The sequence below is a fragment of the Pempheris klunzingeri genome, chromosome 10 (assembly GCF_042242105.1).
Source record: "Pempheris klunzingeri isolate RE-2024b chromosome 10, fPemKlu1.hap1, whole genome shotgun sequence".
Lineage (NCBI taxonomy): Eukaryota > Metazoa > Chordata > Actinopteri > Acropomatiformes > Pempheridae > Pempheris > Pempheris klunzingeri.
In genome coordinates this window covers 17321740-17345995 of record NC_092021.1, presented here as the reverse complement: position 1 = coordinate 17345995, position 24256 = coordinate 17321740, and the positions used below count along the sequence as shown (strand labels likewise).

At 40.6% G+C, this 24256-nt stretch overlaps 1 protein-coding gene across 1 annotated transcript; it reads right to left on the bottom strand.

The window, feature by feature from the left end:
* Nucleotides 1-298: 298 nt before the first annotated feature.
* itga6a (integrin, alpha 6a) lies at nt 299-18555 on the bottom strand. The gene is made up of 25 exons (XM_070838692.1): nt 18368-18555; nt 9917-10041; nt 9683-9762; nt 9312-9573; nt 9068-9199; nt 8497-8710; nt 8096-8289; nt 7920-8014; nt 7000-7127; nt 6840-6929; nt 6687-6748; nt 6428-6597; nt 5789-5932; nt 5576-5691; nt 4981-5140; nt 4000-4086; nt 3833-3912; nt 3605-3682; nt 3403-3505; nt 3118-3294; nt 2928-3017; nt 2738-2845; nt 2536-2634; nt 2312-2437; nt 299-524 (listed from the first exon to the last, which is right to left on the bottom strand). The coding sequence occupies exons 1-25, from the start codon at nt 18553-18555 to the stop codon at nt 360-362; spliced, it is 3273 nt and encodes a 1090-aa protein (XP_070694793.1). The 3' UTR covers nt 299-359.
* Nucleotides 18556-24256: the final 5701 nt, after the last annotated feature.

The window sequence follows — 24256 nt, the reverse complement described above, 5'->3', positions numbered from 1 at the left end:
ACTCCATAGAAACAACAGTAAACTCTGCCCTTCGTCCATCTGCTCCAGGGCGCACACACACATCTGAAAAAAACCTTTGGCTGCATAACTTTTTTTTTTTTTTAAATCAAAAAATAAATATACAGTGCCTGGAAGTATTCAAATATATACAAAAGTTACAAAAAACATTTTATCATCCGTACAGTGTACAAATTCAAAGGCATGAACCCAGCTAATTCCTGAAAAGGATTATCTACATTATTTTTAAAATCACTGATCATGTTCACCAAGTGAACAATAAACAACACTGAGTGTTTGAGGCATGACACTGCTTTAAAAAAAATCTCTGTTCATGAAAATGATCTGAACAGAAAAAAGGGTCACGAGTAACTTTCATTGTCCATCCAGCTTGTCATCCACTGCTTTTTTTCGAAAGGGTCGAGCTTGACCTTTCCGTCTTTGTACTCGGGGGTTTCCTTTCTTATCCGGACCGCGTGGTAACGGGGGACGCTGTCGTCTCGTTTGGAGCGTTTGAAGAATCCACACTGGGAAGGGAGATTTCATGCATTATTAAAAGCTGCTAAATGTCGGTAGTTTTCATGCACACTGTGACCAACAGAGGAGAGATGTGCAGGAATGTTAAGCATGCTTTGCAATTTTTTTTTTTTAACGGGACATTTTAACAGCCAAGCAGTGAAAGTGATGGCAGCAAAAGCACCTGCAAAGCACAGAGTCATTACCAAAAAAAGGGGGTTTTAAGGAGGAAAATATGAAGCGTTTTGGTAAGAAAATGCTTTGATTTCTTGTCAAAATTCAGAGACACATATTGTACAAATAAGACTTCAAGTTAATCAGTCCTGTATGTATTTTATGTTGCATTCAGGCTAAAACGTTTTGGTGTAATGTAAATGTTCCCTCATCGGCTCAGTACAATATGTGTCTGGTTGAATTTTTCTGCATTAAGTCAGCTGATTTGGCTGGAAAGTGAGTAGTGCAGTAGTCGCACTCCATGCTGGCAGCTTGTTTTTACCCCTGATCAGAGGATAAATCAGGCCTCAGCAGAGAGTTTGTCTTTGTCAGAGGGCTGAACATGGATCTCTGCCTTGTGATACGCAGCATGGTATTGGTCTTTTGATGCTCTCTTGAAGAAACCACACTGAGGGGGAGCAAGGGTGATGAATTGTTTAGAGTGACAAACTGAATCAGGGAGAATCACTTTAAGGAACGTACTTTGACATTAAGGAAAGTATTGCCTTCCTGGCAGAGAGGTAGATGAGACGATCTGTCCCACTTTTCCACAGAGCCAAGAACTTGTCTGGCACAAAACTCCCCATAAAATTTTTTACACTTTGTATTAAATGTTAATTCAAATGTGAGATTTACGGGTGCTGGTACACGGATTTAGTCATCTTTACAGCTGTTTCCACCTGTTTTCCAGTCTTTATGCTGAGCTAAGCTAACTGGCTGCTGACTATAGTGTCATATTTAATGTACAGAAATGAAAGTGGCATCAATCTTCTCATCTAACTCTCAGTCAAACTTTTCCTTTAAATACTACTGATATTATAACATGGAAAAAAACAAACATCTGTCTAAATTTATGTGGTTTGAATTTTGCTCCTCTTTGACATTTACTGAAGGCCATTTCAAGTATTGTTATTTCAGTAATATAAAAGTTTATTAAGTCCAGGGAGCTTCTCGTTCTTGAAATATAAGTCTGATCTATCGATTGTCGTCCATCGCCCAGATGTTGAGTTGAACTCTAGGATTCAAAATTCTGTACTGGGTAAATCTCAGAATGAGGTATTTACTTGCTTATTAAATTCAAATTACAACGGTTTTCTTTGCTTCCATAGCTTTACAATCAGCTGTGCGGTATCCAAATACACTGTGGACAGTGTGTTCTAATTTGTTCACTATTTTTGTATTGTAGAGAATATAATATGAAATCACAAGAACATCTCAAACTTTGCACTTTAATTGCTCTACGAGCTCCACTTTCCGGTTTCCATTTAATCACATTAATGTTTATTGTAAAAATGTCAAAATAATACTAGAGCCCAAAGTGAGGCCTTCAAAACACTTGACAGGCCTAAAAATATATATAGGTATTCACAACGAAACCAAAGACAAACAAAAATCCTAATTTTAAAAACTTGCATACATTTTTCAAGTTGATTTTTTTACAACATCTTACTATCTTTTATTTTTCCACAAACCACATCCTTTCTGATCTAATTTCCCTAAAGGGGTCAATGAAGTTTATGTTTAATCTCCCATTTTCATCCTGTGTCATCTCTGTAACAGGAAGATGTAACGTCCTCGTACTCACCTTCCAGAGCATAAACACCAACAAAGCCAAAATCGAGATGCCTGCAAGAACAGCCACCAGTATGATCCACCAGGGAATCCCACTGTGTTGAGCCACTGCGCTCTCTGGGGACACCGTCACTGTCACCTGTGAGAAAACATCAAAGCGATGAAAACCAGGCGGTCGGGTGAGTTAGGATCGAGATCAGTCCGTTGATGATTTGCTGTAGCTGTCGGGCTGCTTACGTCAGTGTCAGGGGTTCTCAGGATCATGTTTTTAGCCTGAGTGTGAAGGACGAGTGAGGCCTTCACGACGATGTGCAAGTGCGACAGAGAGGCATAATCCTGTGTAACGACACAAACAGTCACATCAAAACACCGGGTATCAGGAAACCCAGATGAGACACATGAAAACGTATTAAACATGGATTAAAACAAAACTTTTTACCTCAATAAAGGTGGAGTTCCAGAGACGAGATCTCAGTTCAATTGCTGTACCGTCTAAGCCCTGCAGGGGGCACTTGAGTACCACACATTTTATCTCACTGCCACATGTCTGCAAAGAAAAGAATCTATTACACATGAAAGCAATCTAAGCCTTTATAAAAGCACGTGAATGCATCCAAATAAAAGCTCACCAAAACTTTATTTTTGCCTGACAGTGAAGACATTTTGCCAACAGCTTTTCTTTCTCCAATTTCTCGTTTTGTCCTGGACGCAGAGGACTCCTGAAAGTGCATTAAATCATAGTGGGGTTAAGCAGGTTTGCTGTAATGGCTGCTGTATTTTAGTATTACGTACATGAAAATAAAGGGTTAAAAATACTACCTGGATGTGTTTCAGAGAGTTGATTTCAGACTCAGGAGAGCATAGGGTGCCCTGTGCTCCCGTAGCAGTGATCTTCACCAGGTACAGAAGCCACTTCCCATCTTTGTTCCATTTGGGCCACTGAATGTGCAGTGAGGCTTTCACGTTAGACGTCAAAGACTTCCACAAGTTGTTTATCTGATGGAGAAATCACCTGGTTACTCCATATGCCTTCATATGAATAAATTATATGATAGCGGTGATTTAATACTCCGATATGGAAGCCGATCAGATGAATAAACGTACTCTGAATGTATAATTAATCAAACTTCCGATCTCTTCTTCCGTCTTCATGGCACTTTCACCTTTCACAACACCTCCAAAAGAAACCTGACTGGGGCTGGCTTCCCTGATGAAAATAATCCAAACATTCATTTAACCTACTGTTGGTGCCACTCTATATTTATAGTAGTTATAGTTTAACACACTTATTGTTTAACACACTTACCCACTGACTGACAATGGCAGTTCAATGATTACTTTAGCCTTTACTTTAACAGGGGCAATATTTTCTTGCACACTTGTCCTGAAAGAAAAAAAATACACCAACATAGTATACCACTTTTATTTATGTTAATGGCATAATAAATAAAAAATACAAGAAAAAGCATAATTTTTTAACAGCTACACATTTTTGAACATGACCTGAAGCAGAACATCAGGCGGCAGGACTTACGTTTGGAGCTGCAGGTCAATGTCGACCTCCGTGGTGTCAAGAGTCATACCCGCAGTGCTCAGGATGACATAAAACGTAGTCTGGAGCCAAAAAAGGAAAAGAATTCTCTCACACTTGACGTACAATCAGATAAGCAGCAGGCAAAACATTTGAGACTCAGTCCTTACCCTTGAATCTCTCTTAAAAGGGTTCCCCAGCTCACAGTCTGCCTGAGAGCCGTTCTGATTCGCAGTGCAGATGATCGGCTTGTCCGCCTACATATGGGCACATTGTAAAATCCGAACACCTCAATGGTTATTGAACTACAAATCAAATTAGTAAGTCAGAAAGTATTTAGAATATACAGTAGTTTTAGTTTGAAAATACTGTCAATCGGCCTGTTTAAGTTCACAACTATTGCATGGACTCTTCACTTTAATTTCAATCGTCAAAAGCAATTTATTTCATGACAAGATACTAAAACTTAAGACTAAATTAGTCTCAGCTTTGCTAATGCTAACTGAGCATGCTCACATTGATGCTAACGTGCGCTGTGCTTAGCTGTTACGCTAACAGTGGCATATTAGCATGCAAGCTAAAACATTGCAGCCATAGTATGTTAGCATACCTAATGCAAGTTCTCTCTAAAAAAAAAATAAAAAAAAGAGTATTTAATCTCAATGAGAGTTTTATCTTGTTAAATCAAGGATATCAGACATGTTAAACGCTAAACATGGTGAATAGGGCTGATATCAAACCTCAATACTATCTGGTACCGAGTATGTGAGTCTGGTACCATTGACAGTTTCATTAACTTTATCAGATTTAAAGCAAAACTTTGCCCATCTTAGACTCTTTCATTTCAGTTCTGGCATGGCTGCACCATTAACATGTTTTATGAAAAGTACTGTTTTGGTATTGTTAGCATACTGGCCCCCGTACATGCAGGCCCAATGCTATGCTACATCATAGCATGTTAGCATGGTGGTGATAGCATTAAGCTCAAAGCAAACTGTACCAAATGTAGCTCAGACAGGAGAAGTCTGACTATGTCGGGCCGAACCTGACGACGTAACAACTTTCCTTCCTGGCGCCCCCCTCAGGCTAAATTTGACCTCGTGCTCTACATGGCATCACTAGTGTGTCTGCACACTTTGGGTCTCATTTACCGTTTGGTGTGAGCGAACTCCAGAGTATGACAGTGTTTTGGGGAACGTCCCCACCAGCTTTGCCTCGTAACCATCATCTCCATTCATGTTGTTGACCGTCACCCGCAGAGCCAAGTCCTTCCTCTCGTAGCTCAGGTGAAACATGGGGATGCTGTTCTTGCTGTAGATGCACAAACACAACTGCTCATTTCAGCCTCATGGTATGTTGTTTTCATGTATTAACATCAGACGCTGAGCAACATAGATGTAGGTAGAGCAGGTTAGAATCAGGTTTGTCTTTCTGGTGAATGGCTTATGCTCTGGTTTGCTCTGGTTCTGGATAGGTATCACACTGTCGACCTGTCTGAGCCTGTTTTCTGGTTATAATTACATGTCAGTGTGTCAATGTGTGGGCCTAAAAACCAAAGCTAGAGGCTGACTGTGGCAGACCTGAGTATTCACTCTTATTGGGACTGGAAGTACAAGCAGCTCTTTAACTTAACACACAGTCATTTGGTTGAAAATGTTATTTGATGCAGATTTAATTAATGAATTTGACCTCATCTTAAGACAAGTTTAAGATGTTGTTTAGAGGAGCTGAAATGTTAGAACTCACGTGGGTAATGGGGAGTACACGTCTAGGTTGTTTTGCTTGTAGTATAATTTGTACTCCATCTTCAGGTTACTCCGGCAAATATGATCACTTCCACATCCCTCTTTTACAAAGTTCACCTGCAACAACAAATTACAACAAAGCCAAATACAAACCTTGTTCTAAAGTGGACATTTTGTCTTTAGCTAATTTAAATGTTGAAGACTGAATGTTTACCTCAATGATGTCTTTGCTCGGCTGAGAGGAGTCTAATATGGGCATAAGCTGAGGGAGGCCGTTCCTTGTCTTCTGTCGTTTAGTACCCACAATTTCGGCAGACACCTCAAAGGGAATGCTGCGCATCTTGTCCTTAATATTATCCTGTGCAGAGCAGAAACAGACGATAATCACACACAAAGATCACATGACCACAAATTTTAACTCACAGTTTCATAAATCCCAGCATGATGTCATTTAATAAACAATCCAAAACTTAAAGATATTTAGTTTCCTATCACATAAGACACATAAGAAAGTGCGGAAATGCTCAAAATTAAGACTGGCATTGTTTGAGATTTTTACTTGAGAAATGTTTAATTATTAACTGATCATTTTCTTCTTCTTTTCTTCGTCTTTTTTCTACAAGCTTGTGAATCCACACGTTGTAACATCAAATTTATTGATACATAGTATGTGAAACCACTCAGATGTGCTGCTACAAAATTACCTCAAAAATGCAAAAATACCTTCTCACTAGCACAAAGATATTTAGCTAGCACTATTGGCTGAATGAGATGATATCTTTCAGTAAATTTGAGCGCAGACCAACTCAAATTGTTCCTGACTGTTGCTCTCTGAGTGGCAGATAGGTCTTACCTTTAGTTTGGATATTATCTTGATGCACGTTTCCTGTTTTTGGCCGCGGAGGTCCAAGGTGCCATTAAACTGGTAGTCTGTTTCAGTGCGGGATTTGTTTAGGAACATCACTCTGGAGGGAAGCCCCTGTTTCCTGCGATCTCCGTCCGCCTCGACACAATAGCTAATAGCTGCAGAGTAAGCGGAAGCAGATGTAAGAACATCTGAGCAAATCTTGGAGTTGTAAAATGAAAAAAAATATTTTAACTGTCTCACTTACTTAATCTTGGGCTGTAAGATGTAAGGTTTGCCTTATAGGTGAAGCACGCATTCACAGTGAGGCTAAGTACAGAAGAGAAAGATTTTTTTTTAACTTTTAATTCTAACAGAGGAACAGAGGTATGTTGAAATGTAAGAATATTACAACACCTACCAAATGCTGTTCCCACAGGTTTTGATTGTAAGGTCAATTTCCTGTGGAGATATTTTGACATTTCTCCTGATGCCAATTACTGGTCGTGCCCTAAAAGAAAGGTTGTTAAATGAAGTTGTGATAGAAACCTGTAGGCTTTAAATGTACTTACAATAATTACCTATAGATCAGCGCTGTGTCAGAGAGGGAGCCTACTGCCACGTCTGGATAAGAGTTACTGTCTAGGTCCATGTTCCCTGCCAGAGAATATCCAAAGAGTCGCATGTTGTAGTCCTTTCCTGAAAGGATCTGTAATAAAGAGGAAATCACTTGAGAAACTTAAAAAGAAAAAAAGTCTAAGATTGAAATTTTGTTTAGCGTCAGGAGCCAAAATGAGTTGCAGCCTTCTGACAACTAGTACTTCAGTTAGTCTGGGTTCAGAGCAACACTATGTATTAATATTGATGAAATATGTTTTGGATCATTATGAGGAAAAAGCTTTTTCTGCAAGCCCCTGCCCACAGGAAGGTCGAGACAAGTCAACGTCTCGAACGGATGAAGTTTCTATTAGAGCTCAAACTTGCAATAACTGACTTTTTGGCCAATTGGATACCACAGAAATCTGTTTTTAAAGACTGTATTGTTCCCCTTCATCACTGGTAAACTGATTTCTGATGTGTAAAATTGGTGGAGGGTGCCTTTAAGCAGAGTCATGTCTCTGCTCACCTGGCTAAAGTCCAAAATTCACTCTCTTTTAGCTCTGTTTTGGTCTCCACCAACTCCTGACGGTACATGCTCCACCATGTTCACCGTCTAGTCTCTACATGTGTCTGTCTGCTGTTTTTGAAGCTGAGCAGCTGCTGTCCAGTAGGTTTTTAGAGCTTTTCACTGAACACAACTCAAAAGCTGCACCGATGAGAGCTGTGAGAATGAACCTTAACAGTAAAGTTGTGTGTCGGAAAAACAAAACAGTGAGCTGTGACTCACCATAAAATCACTAGAGCTGGTGAGGACTGCAGAGTTGGGCGATAATAATTATAATGGTCATGTGATCTAAATTTAATATGAAAATATTGATTATTGCCATTTCATAAAACCAACCTGTGCAGGACTGGTTTTGATTCCATGTGCAGAGCCATGATAAATGTAGACTTTTCCTGCCCCACCGTCATCATAAGGAGCTCCAACAGCAATGTCTATACGAGAGACGAACCAGTTTACTTGACAGCAACTCAATGAGAAAACAGAAATAAGCTACAAAATGACAGCTAAATTACCTTCAAATGAGTCTTGATTGATGTCTCCAATGTTCTCCACTGCCAGTCCAAACATCGAGTCTTTGGTCCCGTTCAGACGGACAGGAGTGATTCTTTCCCACCTTCCTTCCTGGTTGATGTAAACATAAACAGCTCCTCCAATGTCTCCGTCCTTCATGTAGAACTGAGGGGCTCCGACAACTAAGTCTTGCCATCTAGATCAAAGACAGGAGGTAAATATCTATATGTATCATTCAGAATATAACTCCTCAAGTAAAGAAAGTCCACTGAAAAGGAAAAGACTGAAATAATACATTGGAAACAGGAAACATACAATCAGAATAAAATGTGTGTTTACTAAAACTTATTTCCCAATAAGATTAAATTATCTTTATAATAAAGGCAGTGAAAATGTTTCCTACCCATCACTATTCAGGTCAACTACGGCAACGTTGTATCCAAAGGAAGATGCGAGTCCTGGCCCGCGCAGAGTGTGCTCCACCAAAAGTCTGCCGGAGGCTTCGCTCTCCTTCCTCAGCAGGACCACAGCTCCACTGTGATTGGCTCTGGGTGCTCCCGCCACCACCGTCAGGCCACGACGTCTGGTGATTCTGTGGCCCGAATCGAGGGAGAATCCTAAAGTGTGAGAGATGTTGTGGAACATAAATCTCTTATTTTACACTGAGGAGGTTTTCTTACCTCTTCATGTTCCTGCGTGTTCCCTTTAAAGCATGTTTCTTGTTGGATTCAGAGTTTTCACACATAAGAAAGATAAAGGTAGAATTCATGGCAGAGCTGCTGTAGTGAGTTGTAATAGACTGGTGTACATAAGAAAGTGGCCACAAGCTTTTTATTCTATTTTTGGAGATTTTATATGATAGCCTTGGGGACACTGCGATTCAAGGTCAACACCTCCACCTCCAGGTCAAAGCAGCAACAATGCAGGATTAATTATGGCTCAGTTCAGCGTCTGTGTTGTGGGTAAACCCTCACCGAGGTAGCTGTTGGCAGGTAGAGGCACGAGCTCAGGGTTCAAAAGGTGCTCATCTCCAACTTCATACGGGCCGTCGTCATACACTCCCATCTCTAGCAAAGTGTTGTTCTTTTGCTCCACCCGGACGATGCCTGTAGATGAGGTGAGAGAACAGTGCAGTAGATGTATAAACATCATGTTACTTGTGTAAACTGAATAAGAAACTTCCAGTAAAGCCCGGCGTAGGTTTGGTTAGTTAGTGACCTTTCCAGTTGTAAGCCCCCGGAGCTCCAAACACCAAGTAATGGTAGTCCTTGGTGAAGGTGGCGGCCAGACCCTGCTGGCAAGATCCAAACATCTCGTGGCCTCTGGCTCTGCCCTCACAGAAGTTCCAGTTACCTCCATCCTCATCAGATGACGTGTCAATGGTCAGGTCCTGACTCAGGACGTAACAGCGGCCGGTGATGTCCCGGGACTCCTGAGCGGTGTTCACAAACAAGCGCCTCTGATAGCGATGAGCGCAAGTCTGAAAATTACAAAAAGCAGCTGTTCATACACTGATTATGGATGCAGTACGGCCACATCAGGACTGACGGTTTCTGGGAACAGTGGTTTAGAAGCTCAGTTTGACTCACCACAATCTTTCCCCCAGGTCCCTGGCTCTGAACCGTCACCCCCATCCACTGATCTTCCTTGTTCTCAACACGTACGTCCTCTTTTAAAATGTAGCAACACAAGACAAAGACATGAGCACTGATAGATAGATAGATAGATAGATAGATAGATAGATAGATAGATAGATAGATAGATAGATAGATAGATAGATAGATAGATAGATAGATAGATAGATAGATAGATAGATAACTCACCGTCATTATCAAATTCAATGCGCTCACAATTGTTGGACTGGGTGATTTCACATTTATAAAGGCCTCCTGTGATGTTGGCTGTCTGTTTTCCCAAAGCTCTAGCTCTGGGTGCACCAATCAACAGCCTGAAGAGGAAGAAAAAACTCTTAAGCAACAAGCAGATTAATTTTTTTATGTGGCTACCTGTCATCACCTTGACCATCTACAACGTCAGTACTTCATTTTCTACATTTCTAAGCTCCAGAGCAGCGGTGTGTTGAATTTTGTACATGCATGTGAGAAGATCAACACGGACAGTGATGGCATAGCAACAGCACCAATGCAAGTTTTTACTGTCTAGAAAAAGGATGCAACATCTCCTCTGGCTGTCAACTTGCAATACTGAAATTGTGTCTATTGTTGGAAAAGAGAAACTGGTCCTATTTCTTCACTTCTCTATCTGCTTGTCAGAGTGAAAAACGACGTCTAGAAAACAGACTGTAAACAGTAACAGCTGAACAACCTTTTGACAATGTGCTGAATATATCTCTGCAACTATAATTGTCAGCATCAACACCCATTAAAAACAATAGAGCCAAACCATTAAGAAGCACACCATATGAGCATCACCGGTTTATTTTAAGCCGTGGATCTTTATATATCATACCCCCATACCTGTCTGTCTCTCCCCCCACGAATCCTGTCTGTATCCACACCGTCAAATAAAGGCAAATAATCAGGAACAACAGAGATTGATGATAAATTAAAGGAAAAACCTGGATTTTCCCCATCTGGGATGAAGAAGAGTTACTATGTCAGAAAAAGTTTCTATGTCAGACAGTGAAGGATCTGTTTGATAAATATGAAGAAAACCAGTTTAAGGCAAAACAGATGATCCCTGCTCACTGGATCAGCCTTTGGGAATAGATGGGTCCAATCAGTAACGGTTAGGTCTAAAACCAAAAAAATAAGCCACATTCAAAACTGCAAAAAGTCCTGAAATCAGACGGTAACTTAAAAAATATACAGTTAATCAAGAGGACTACCTGCTTGTCCCTAGTCTATACTAACATAACCAAGTTAATTCAAAGCAGGATTTTAGTATATGATGCATTAACGCTGGAAAAGTGACTAAATGAATTATACTCAAAACAAAGTAAGGTTATGTTTTGAGTGTGCTGTCGATGGATAATATAAAGCTGTTTCTCAGCCCGTCTTTGGTTAACGCACATATCGCATATGTCACAAAGAGGATGATTTGGCAGGTTCAGCCTGTCAAAAGCTGCTTGTGTGCCATCAGTCTGTCAAAGGGCTGTTGTATTTTGTGATAAGAGACAAAACTTCAGTACGGGACAGTGGGCTACTGTGCTGACATTCTGCAGAGGGCAGAGGAGCAGCGAAGCAGACAATTTGGAGTGTGTTCAGCGCTGCGTCAAACCACGGTTCACTGACCACAGCCTCTCCTCTAAACCCACATTCTCATACAGCCTCAACAGGCATGAAGAGAGGACGTGTTTCAGGGAGAAAGAAGCCAATGGGGTGGCTTTATTGGCAACACCTACCTGATGGAAGCAGTTCAACAGCGTTGAGTTTGAGTTTTAAAAGAAGACATAATAATGTAATTTTGTCAGCTGCCATTATAATTATAATTAACCTTTGTGAACAGTCAGTTCAGTAGTTATATCAGGCATGGTGAGTTGTGTTTTCGAGACTTAATTTTAACACACGTCTATTATCCCGTCTTTCAGTGTTTCTTCAAATGCACATTACTGTTCACAACTGGAACATAACTGAGATCTGTACCATCAGATTAGTAACTTGCTGTCGCCTCTGAATTGCGGTGACTGTATTTGTGACCTTGTACACAGTCAGACTGCAAGCTATCAAGCATTTTGCAAGACCTGTCTGGTGGAGAGAGAAAACCAAAACTGGTTCTATTTCCTGTCAGCAGCAGTTTCAGCCCGAGTTCATCCCGCAAAGAACAGTGATACAGAGAAAAAAACAGAGAAGCAAATTTCCTTCTCTTGGTGACAAGGTGAAAGTTCTTACGTGAAACTGCATTTCTGCTTTTCGCAACTTCGTTAATAGTTTAGTAGTTGTTGTCTACGTTGTACTCAAATGGTGTCATTGTGTGTAAAGTATGTGAAATGCTGGGTACTTTGCTGGAATTAAATCCTCCTCGATGACGTAGTGAATGTGGCGCCCTAAACCCTGACACGCACTGTCAGGGAACAGGAGGAGCAGGGGAGACTCCCAATGGCTGGGCCGAGTGGCCTTCGGTCGGGGGCGGCAATTCTGAGTGGCTGCCACAAGAGGAGTCACAGCTCTGAATGCATCATAACAGGTTACAGCCTTAAAGTGGACGTGGGCTCGGTTCTAACTTTTCTTTTTTCTTTCCAGCTCATAAGTAAATGGTAATGGTAAATGGACTGTTCTTGTACAGCGCCTTTCTAGTCTCTTCAACCACTCAAACCACTTCAGACACTCACTTTAACACTACATTCACCCACTCACACACCATTCATACACTGATGGCAGGTTGCCAACCCTGCCATCAGGAGGAAACTAATCATTCACACACACTCACACACCGAGGCACAGCTTCAGCGGCAATCTGGGATTCAGCTTCTTGACCAAGACACTGAGCAGGTTGGAGGAGCTTCTGATTGGTCAACGACTTGTTCTATCTCTGAGCCGCAGCTGCCCCCGATTACCATACTACAGACACCTCTGACACAACAGTAAAGTAATACAACCTACACCCATCAACATATTAAAAAGAATTAGATCTAACTTCTTCACCCCCCTCCTAACAACCCAATTACTACATCTTTAAACTCTACCATTAATATACATCATTCTATGTATATATGGTATTACACATAAAGTATATCATTTATTATTTTAACACACATGCTCCAATGAAAAAAAACGTTTCCATATACTGCATGTCATGCTCATACCTTTCATTGTGTATAAACTGTATTGTATGCAAATTAGTATTACTATACTATTGACTATGCTGAATGTCATTCACCTCATCATGAGTAGTTTTTCTTCATTGAGCTTTAACAACAAATACGACTGGGACCACAACAGAAAACTGTTGATGAGCATTTAATATCCAGGATTATCCATATTATTGGCACTACCACTGGCTGTCTGTCATAATTTGGCCACAGTTTATTACAGTGACTATACAGCCACTAGTAACTGCAGTAGAAATGTAGGAATGTTTCATTTGTGCATTGACATATTGTGGTTGCAAGTCCTTCAGACTTTATGTGAGCAGTCTTTGGGCGTCAGGAGGTAAAGATAAGATTGAGACCTTGTTGATGTTCCCGACTACCCTGATAATAACAAGAAATATTTTTGACTGAGAGCACACTCAGTCGGTGTTTTCCTCCTCCAAGGTGGCGTGATTCTGTATGACTTTTGGCGTACTAGATAAAGCTGAGCGAATGTATTATTACTCAGACTTTTGGTGTTTGACTGTATCCCTGTATACATGCTGAACAAAGATCTTCTCTGGTGTCAAATTTGATTATTCAAGTAAGGACAACTTAATGTGAGCAAGTTTCATTCATATATTCTTTAAAATGGAACAGTAACAAAGAGTACAGATCACAATGGCGAGCTACACTATCATGTGCAAATGGACCAGCATACTCACAGTGTACTGTAGGAATTTTCTCAAAGGGACGGAGAGGAAATCCTCTCCACCCTTTTCTCCTCCCTGTGACTCTGCAGTTCCTTCTGTAAGCCACCTACTGATCTGTGGCACAGCCCTGTTGCTCTTCATTTGCTAAACAAGGACTCTCCTGAGGAGGTCTCATGTAAGACTGAAGACCAAACTGCAAACCCTCTGCTCAAACAAAGCCCAGTCAAATGCAAATACAAACAAGAACCTCTGCAAACTTAGCTATAATGTGGCATTTCAGCTTCTGAGCTGCAGTAGTTAAGCCCAACACGTGTCAGAGGGCGATGCCCAGCTGAGTGCAAGCTAAGAATCTGAGTCATCAGAGGTGCTGCAGATCAGTAGAGACACACTGACAATGTTATTATATATAAGATCATGACACCACTGCGACCTACAGCCTCAGACATTACTGCAGAGTTGAACAAATGCATTAAAGAGGAAATTCATTTCAGAGCTGCAGCGATTAATGTTATGCGGCCGACAGAATATTAATCAGCAACTATTTTCATGATCATTTCATAGTTTTTGTCATTTTTCAAGCTAATTTGCTAAATATTTACTGGTTACATCAGGATGTGATGCTTTATTTGTCATATATGACAATAAGCAGAATATCTTTGGGTTTGGGGCAGTTTGTTGAATAAAACAAGCAATCAGGACAAATCACCACTCAGCTGTTGGAAATTTCAACAGGCATTTTTTTTAAAAAACTATTTTCTGAAGTCTTATAGATAAAATGTAGAGAAAATGACCAGCCAATAATTAAACAATTTTCGGTTGCAGGTGTTTATGTGTCCGTTCTTGCTAAATGGCCTGAGAGCTCCTTTCTACTCATGAGAAGCAAAATCCATGAAACTTCATGCAGGAAAACACCACAGGTAAAGGAAATCACCTCCAACTTAACAGCAGCACAACTCAGGAAAGTGACAGTTGTAGAATTTAGCAAGTAACTGAGGGGTAACATTGACATTTACATGCAACGCGCCAATCTAGCAGACACATTAACTCGTGTCTCAGTTTGGAAAAAGGCTAAATTCCTGAATTATGCCTTACATTTCTGCAGCGCAGTTTAATGCAATGTTTGCTTGAAATGTTAATATGGACCCCCAGGATGTAAGTATAACCTCAAGAACCTGAATTACAGGCCAATAGATTAATCAGATGGAGTGACGTTACAGATGTGCTGGTATTGACATGTGTGGTGGCCCATAAGTGAATAACAAGAAGTCGCAGTACAAAACAGTAAAAATGTCTGAAGTAGAGGGTGTTAAGTCTTTACTATTGAAAAAGTAACAGAAAAACTATATAAAAAAAAGTTTAACTCAGGGTTCACTTACTAGCTTTTTGAGGGAGTTTTAGAAAAGTTTAGACACGTAAACTGTCCCACTTAGTAAATATGACATCAGGGATCACATACTGAAAATGTTCCCTATCAAACAAAGATCTGTGTTTAAAATGTCGATTTATCTTTATTCGATAATATCAAGATCGCATGAACTTACGAAAATTCAGTTTCAGTGTGAAACCGCATCCCATCATGCAGCATGTCATTCAGTGCTTTCTGTGACTCAGTGATCTCACTGCTCTTTGTTAACAGATGTGGTCCACAGCTGTGCACTCGAAGCCACACGAACTGCTGCAGCTGTTCTGCTTCAGTTTACATGCATACACACACACACACACACACGCACGCACACACACGTTGTCTAACTTTGATTGGTACTGACCTGTGATTGGTTGAGTACATATCACAGAAGGAAGATTCACAAGAAATACAAATCATCAAGTAAAGAATAAAGTTTAACACAAAGACTTCAATAAGTTTTCCTGTTCGCATGTTTTAACTGTATGTCTTTTTTTTAACCCTTTTCTGCACAATCTCTTTTCAAATTTCAGTGTAAAGTTTGACAGGAATGTGTCTACTGATGATTCACTGATGCGTTTAATCTATCAGGTTACATGTGCACAGATGGCCGTGCATGTCCAGTCAAATGGCCTTTTTCTCTGGTTTCATTCAGAGGATGTTATATCCACATCATTAACCTAGCTCATTATTCACGGACGAGGCATCCAGTCGCCTCTTTGCAAGACGCTACATTATGATCTCCTTGTTTCTTCCACTCATCGGAAACCAGTATGAAAAGAAAGGCATAATAACAGCATAAACACTGTGAAGATCCCAGTTGTGCTTTCAGCGAGCCCATTAGAGGAACAAGATGGACAGAGCTGCATAAATGGTTGTGAGCAATGTGAATAACAAGCATTTTAATGGGCAGAAGATGTGCTTTTTAATTGCAGTAATGTGGGGATTTGCTTTTAGCTCTGAAACACTGAAGGGATGAAAAGCCAGTTGAACTGAATCTATCTTGTCTCACGTGTTGCTCATGAAACATTAAGAAAAGACCACATTCCTCTCCTCACATATGATGTATTATAATCACATTAATGTGTGCATCGATAGCCAGTGCAGCTGTACAGCTGCTGGTGATCATCATCAAACACATGTCCATCTTAGAACGAAAGAGACAGATGCAGAGTGTGTGACACATTGCTGACTTGTGGTTTCATGAGTGCCGGAGCGGCCGGTCAGCGTGCGTCACGGCTTTACGTTAGCTCTACTAAGCCTTCACTTGACTCGTCTGGCTGATTATCTCAGGGTCGCATGAGGATTTAGAGCTGAGATCATTGTCCAGAAGTGGTAATTGTTCGTTCCATACTTTCCATTTCAATAAGACAACACTGACTCAATATGTTTTCTACCAAGGTGTGACAGAAAAACAATGTGGACAACAAAAAATATACACGTGTGAATGAATAAATATAGAAACATATAAACCTGGGATGCAACTGATTGACTTCATTATCTAAATGTTTTGTTGATTAAGCAACTAATTGTCAGTAGAGCTGAAATTGGTTGACTGACTTAACAGAAAACTATTTCAAATAATAGATTGTTTAATCTTCTTTAATTCAAGCCTCTTGATCAATGATCTCGATTTGTTGCTTTTCTCTGTCTAGTGTGATCATAAGATAAGATTTTTCAGTTTTAGACTTTGGGTTTCAGTCATTTGATGCTGTCACTTTGACAGTTTTTTTCTCTAATTTTTGATATTGTATGGACCAAAATGATTCATCTTGATAAAAACCATCCCTAGTTCAAGCTATGGTTGTTAGGCCTATAACATGTGCAGAGAATAGCAAAGAATTCCAACAAAAAAGCAGTCAGCCTTCACATAAGAGAGGTCAGAACCAGTATTTTGTTTCGCATTTTCCTTGGAAAACCATTGGTCGATTATCAAAACTGTTGCAGATGAACTTTTTTTAATCAAAAAGTCAATGGTGCCTTCAATCGCATTAACATTTTGAGCGAACTTAAGTGAATACTAAATATAACAAACTGGCACACTGATCCAGTTCCAGTGATCCAGTGTTTCTGTTCCCAAAAAACAGCTTCTGCTTCTAGTCAGCAGAATTTGTTTGTAGTATGTAGTAAACTCTGGAGCCGCTCTCTCATAAATCAGCATGTAAGCGAGGTGACTCTAAACTCTCCTCTTACTTTTATTGGCTGAAAACAAACTGTCAGGCCAGCGTCACATTTCGAGCCTCAGTTTGCTCAACAAATATTACATCCAGTTTCATGGCTTTCACTATCTTTACACTTGTCAGCTCTGACAAACATAAAAGTGCCTCTTCTTAGGACGCACAAAGGAATCCTTATAAAAAAAATAAAAAGGGATGGATTCAGAGACAGCAAGGCCAGCACATTCATTACACCACAAGCTGCCTTCGCGCAATAGTCAAAACACGGCTCACGTAAAATTCCACAAATAAAGTGTAATCAATGTAATCTTTTGGAGATCTCTCGAAGTCCCGTTATCAGGGCTTCTCATCCTGGCTCTCTAGTCCTCAACATGCTGCCTCAGCCTGGTCGCAGGCTTTGACTTGCCACCCCTCTCCTCACTTTACCCCCATTACACTTTGTGAGGCAGGGAGACCATGCAGGATCACTGCACTGATGTCTTCTCTGCCCCCTCAGGGCTGCCCACAGGAAGTGACCGACTGTATGTGAATGTGTGGGAGCGTCACCAGGAATCTTTGAAATGCTGCACCAAGGAAAGACTTTAAAATTCAACCTGTTTTATTTCTAACTTTCGCACAAGCGGGAAATCATTCTGGCCTGGAAGATTTGTGTAGACTTCATATTGATTCATCAGCCATTAACACTGACTGAAATCATCCATCAGTGCTGTTCATGAATCAAACTTCGCAGGTAAACGGATTTTCTGTCGATCAAATAACTGATTAATCGACTAGCAGCTGCAACATTACACCTCTCCTCCCTCTGCTTGACCTCACAGGCACATTTGCACCTCAGTTATAACCATTGTTTATTCACTTGTTGTCTTTAGGCTCATTTCCATTTTATATTCAAGGCACCATGGGGAGACAGTAATCCTCTATTGAAAATTAGAACAAAAAGTCACATAATCTGACAAAAAACACTACGGGCTTTGGTGGATAGTAACTTTTGTAGGTTGGTGCAACGCCTGACTACCTGACTACAATACCCAGGATAAGCCAGATATAACCTCAGACAGAAATAAATTAGGTGAATGGTTTTTAAACTTTCATATTTCCTTCTGTAAGTCCCGTCACCTGTCCTGTCAGGTGCTTTCATAACAGAGCTGCACTTTTTTTTTTTTAAACAACAATCACACACAGATGAGAGCAAACGCAGCAGCCAGAGACGCACAGAGAAAGACATCACTCACATTGTTTTATCCGGGTTGAGTTGCCGGTGCATGGCAAGAGAGAAGCCGAACAGACTGCCCGGCTCTCCGTCTTTCCTGATGACATGACTGGTGTCGAGGTTGAAGGCGAGCACCACAGATGGCCCCAGGAGAAGAGAGTGAAATAAAAGTGCAGCACGGAGAGCGGAGGGTCGTCCCTGCAGCAGCATCGCAGCGCAGTCCAGATGTGTCCGGTGCAGTCCAGAGTTCAGAGCCACTGACCCCGCTGCTGCTCTGCGCTCTGCCCGGTGCCGTTTGACTGCAGGCTGCTGCTGGCTGAGGGGCTCTGCGCTCCAGCTCCACGGCGCCCCCTCCGGTCAGGACGGACGGTGAGAGGAGGGACCGCCTGGTGGAGTAAAGGGACAATCATGTATTTTGAGCACTCATATCTGAGGTATATTCACATGTTGGCTACATAATTATAAAAGAACCATCCATCAGCGCTTTCATTTTGCATTGTGGTCCACTTTTTGTTTAAATCTGGATTATGGAATAAGCTGCAGATAGTTCAAACTCACCTCTTGGAAACCATGATGTTGTTCTCCTGCAATAAATAAAACAAAATACAGTCAGATATGTCATCGTTTAGAAGGATGCTATCAGATAACAGTGTTACATATCTTGACTTCAGATTCATAGGTAGATTTACAGCTTTAGCATGGACCTCTAATATGCAGACAGTCACAGAGTGATATGTTAGTTTGATATGTATTTTACTGGGGGAAAAAAAGCATTTGTTATAAAATATGTAATTTCCATTACACATCGTCCATGTTTAAAGTAGTCAAAATGATGTGTCACACTCTGAAACACAACACAGACGACTGTATATCATACAGACTCATCTAAATCATTGCTTTGCTGCACGACACTCACATGTCAAATACATTTACATTTATACATACATTTATTTATAGGGTTATTTAGGGCTTACAGGTGAGCTGCAAGCATAGAATACATTCAAACAGCTTTCTGAGAAGATAAAACTAAAAAAATGCTTCCAAATGTTAGAGTTGATAATTTTTGGACTTAAGATGCTGTCATTTTGTCAACGATTGAGAAACACTGGAAAAACATTTGATGAAATGAATATCACAGAATGTATCATTGGAACATTTAAGTTCCTTGAAAGAGCCAAGGACACACCAATTAGGTTGTTTTTCTTCTAGTTGGGCAGAAGCAGATAAACAGCAAGTGTTACAGTCAGCTGGACAAATAAACTTCCACATTCAGAAGGACGAGGAGGCAAGCTGCTGGAGGTCACTAAAAGGCTGAACTATCTTTGGAAGGGCTGGAATTTCAGTCACTATCAGGATTTAATGGAAAGAAAATAGATTTTCACGTGTGATTTTTTATGTGTGACGATATATTCTGGTTTGGGGGTTGATCATCCATGTAGGAAAAATGTAATAAAATATTAACGTATACTCTCATCAATAACACCTGCTAAGGAACATGTTCATTAATAAGTCATCACTGTACAGAGAAGACTTTGTGGTTCTGCGTTCAAGAGACAAAAGTTCGTCTTTGTAGCTTTGGTGATGTTTTGTCAAGGAAAGTTTGAGAAATTCTTTCAACTGGCCTACACAAACTGTCCTTCCTGAAAAGGTGGCATTCAGGAGGTTTGAGGTTTCCACCCACCAGCAGCAGTGATATGAGACAGCAGCTTTGTTATCGGCCAGACCTGCAAGAAACAAAAAACAGCTTCATGTTATCACCTGCTCCCTTTTTTTTAGTGTATCTGCTGGTGTTTGATGATGGTGTGAAGTTTGAACCAGTCTGGGCCAAAATCACACAGCAGAACACGACACAATGTGGGCATTGTTGAGGTTAGAAAGCCATGTGTGTGTGTGTGTGTGTGTGTGTGTGTGTGTGTTGGCAGGATTGGATGGGAGTGCATTAGGGTCTTAACCACATTCCTAATTGCAGCAAATGACTTGGGAGGTTCTAGTGTAAAATATGTGAATGGCATCTCTGTTGCTGTGGGTTTGGTAACAGATGCATCAGATCTTAACTCACCACAAGCCTCTTCACTGATGAAATCAGCTTCTCCCGTCAAACACTGCGTTTCGTTGTTGACTGCCGGCACACTCTGGTGTGGTGGTGGAAAGTAATTAAGTACTTTTACTAGAACTGTGTGCCGCCTCACAAATGTTTTTAACTCTTTTTAACTCCAATACTTTTATTTCAAATTGGGGTGTTACATCAAAAATAATAAATATGATCAGTTTATTAAACATAGTTAATTGAAAATTAAACCAGCGAGTGGGCTAGTTTAGCCATATGTCTCAGGCGTCTATGATCTGTTCATGGAATTTTTCCCCTTTACACTATTCAGATGGTTTCATTTAAATTACTGTTTGAACACAAAGTTATCCAATATTTTACAAAAAAAATAGAGAAATTAGAAAATTAGAGAAAAGTCTGATTCATTAATAGAAATGTGTGCAGCAGAACTTTGTTTTTTCCTCTTTTCTGCCAGATTAATCATGTCACAACCCTTCAGATTTTCTTTTTGACCCTTTCGAGGTGCCTGACCCTTTGGTTGGGAACCAATGGATTAGATCACTGTATAAATTAGTCCAAACTTGGTCCACTGGTTGCTACCTGTGGCTGTGAAAATATAATCGTATATGATTTGCAGAACAAGTACTTTTGATGCTTTAAGTACATATCACTTATGATAATTCTGTGCTTTCACTAAAGTAGGATTTTACATGAAGCGCAGTTGTTCACATCCTTTTCTGGATGCAATTCTCCTGTAAGTGCTGTGTGTGTTGCTCTCTATCCTAAATCCCCATCACATTTCACTTTGTAGTACTCCACTCCCAATTTTCAATACTCAGTGTCCTCATTCAAACCACCCTGTACTGTATCTAATAAACGTGCTGTGAAGCCTGAAGTACAATCAGGTCTTCTGTATAGATATAGTGACTGTACTGTACATGCAGGATCAGCCATTTGTAATGCTCCATATTAATCCAGTAGTAGCAATTGTAAAATAATGTTAAAAATGTTATGACCGATTAAGGAAATTCTTCTCAGTCTAATTGAATATGAAATAGACACATATTAACACTGATTGCATCATTATTCCTGATAGTTCAAGCTAATCTTAATGAGACAGCCAAAACAAATTAGAAGCTTATATAAGGAGAGATACACATTGTATCATGCATGCTATGGCATATGTAGCATACGCTCATTTGCAGTGCATTTCTGTTTATTTTATAGGAACATATGAGAGACAGTGTAGTGAAAAACCAATGGAAGTAGCATGCTTCAGTGCATCATCAGTGCATGTTTGCAAAACTGTAAAGCCCTACAGGCGCCATGATCTTTTACTGAAAGACTTTTCCTCACATTAAAACATAATGTACATGGTGACATTTGATGAATCTAAAGAACAAAGAATCAGTTGCCTCAATTGGTTGTTTAGTCTGATGTGTGTGTGTGTGTGTCCCTGTGAGCGAGAGGGTGTGTAAATGCCTTTACCTGGTTTCACCCAGCCATACAAACAGCACTTTCATGTCCACTTTTGCCCTGGGTGGCTGTGTAACACGAGCTGTGAGAGGAGGTGAAGCTACGGGGCCTCGTATTGTCCCAGGTCAGTGGGAACAGAGAAACCGGAGAGATGGTGCAGGTCGAACAGGTGGACCCCTGCAGGTGACGAGGCCTTTCTTCACAGATTAGCTGAACTTTTGTACGAACTAAATGAGCATTGACTTGAGAAAGATCTGTGTGGCCCCCTGGTCAAATCACTGGTGAAGATATCAGGTTTCATTTGTGGGTAAAGAATCAGAGGCCTTTTAAACACTATCTGCAGCTTTGATTATTATTAATAGGTGTCAGCTAGTCAAAGGTAAATATTGCTCATGCTATTTACCTAGATAGATAGATAGATAGATAGATAGATAGTTGGATTTCACTGATTTGCCACCGTCATGCTAAAATTCTTGGATTTTAGACGCTCTGAAACTCAAATCTGTTGAGACAGAAGGACCATCTCTTCGAGTTTCACAGAAGGCAAAAAAACAAAGACTGGTGCCGGAAACCAAGGCCCAACGTTACCAGAGATGACCATGCCCAAACTGTACAGCTGGCATAGGCAGTTTGGCGATGTGCCAAGGCATAAAACACACAGTGATGACTAGAACGAAATGCAAACAGATGTTGTTACTTTAAATTGAGGACTCGTGTAATACCCAAATTTAGGCCCAATCGTATTGATAATGACATTTACACAGCACACAGAAGTGTGTAAAATTGATTATATTACATGCTGATTTAGAAATCCAGTGAGGATTTTACATCTGCGCTGCAATCTGGACACCTCACACCCTCTGTGGGAGAGATGCTGAGAGTGATGCCAGTGTTGATAGTTGGATTTCACTTATTTGCCACCTTCATGCTGAAATTATTTTGTTTTCTGAAACAGACGGAGGGGCTCCTTAAGTTTCACAGTAATGAAGTCAACATAACAGAGACTGGGAGAGGAAACCAAACCCAAATGCTTTCGGAGAGGAAAGGAAACATGCCCAAAATGCACAGCTGGCTCTTTTTTTTTCCTTTTTTCGGGGGGGCTGGTGTGCCAAGGCATGAAATGATACTAATGACCACGATGCAAAGTTTAAACAGATGGCTGCTGCTTTAAATAAAGGATTTCTGATAGACACAAGTTGAAGTCTTATTGATTATCTAAGTCTACACAAAAATCTGTGATGATATGGTCTAAAAGCATTACCAGTGAGAGCCAAATATTGGATTTCTGGATACAGCAGGATAAGAATTAATGTCTGTGATTCAGTCTGGACAACCCCAAGAAAGATGAATGTTACCAGTAATTCATCTGTCTGATAAGTGAGTAAATTAGTTAAGTCATCTTAGCGGTGACCGCATCCAGAAAAGGGGACAGGGTTCTCTCATGGTTCTGCTGTTGGGGCACATGGATGCTGAGGTTGTGTCTGCATCAGTGGCTGTGTGAAGCACGGCGTTAAATCATACTGTGTGAAAGTGGGAGCAGCCGATCATGGTCCTGTTGTGACATGGGCATGGTCCTTTGTAAGGAGACTATCCACAGTAAATCTGCTCTACACCCCGCACACAAAGGACTGCTTCCATTTATGGCTCCTGGGTGGGGGGTGTGCTGCTGAATCAACAATGAAGGGAGCGGGACCTCGCAGACCTCTCTGAATTCTTTCTCAGGCAGGCCGTGCAGATGACACAGGGAATACTGGGGATTCCTTTGTTATCCCTACAAAGTTCAGAGCCATTTTTTCTTTGGTGCGAAAGAATTCCCTCTAGGATTCATCATCATTATGTCACGACAATCACATCTATACAGCAGGCAGGGAACTTTTATTGGATTTTATTTCACGAAACCCATGTTTACTTTCGTAACGAACTCAGACGTATGAAGAGTTCTTTTTGCATCAGGCACCAAGCAGTTTTTGAAGTATTTCAGTGGAGGTTTTAACATTTTTTTCATAAGCCAATTTTTCAACTGGCTGAGAATCATGTAATGATTCAATTCTTAAAAGAACTACATAAAAATGTAGATTCATACATCAGCAATGGACAGAGCAATAATGTTCTGCCTGAGTATGCTCAACATTGTAGTGTAAAATATACTTTATTCATCGACTGAAGCCAAATCAAACATGACAGCACAGATTGTCTTGTTGTGGAGCATCAAACATTAAAAGTCAGAAGCATTGAGAAAAGAGTGGACTCAGCCCTCCCCCTTGTCCACTGTGCCTGAGTTCTGCGCCTGAGTTCCTCCAAAGCTCCTTCCCACAGTGAAGGCTGTCATACACCGACTCAACTTTATGGCTGACTTCTCCTCTTCTGTTCGCTCTCTGTTACGTGTCA

Coding starts and splice junctions, on each gene's coding strand:
- itga6a (XM_070838692.1), bottom strand. CDS start 18,555: ATGCTGCTGCAGGGACGACCCTCCGCTCTCCGTGCTGCACTTTTATTT. Junction 6,930..6,999: donor GACACAGCGCTGATCTATAG/GTAATTATTGTA, acceptor CCTTTCTTTTAG/GGCACGACCAGTAATTGGCA. Junction 3,506..3,604: donor CTGCCATTGTCAGTCAGTGG/GTAAGTGTGTTA, acceptor TATTTTCATCAG/GGAAGCCAGCCCCAGTCAGG.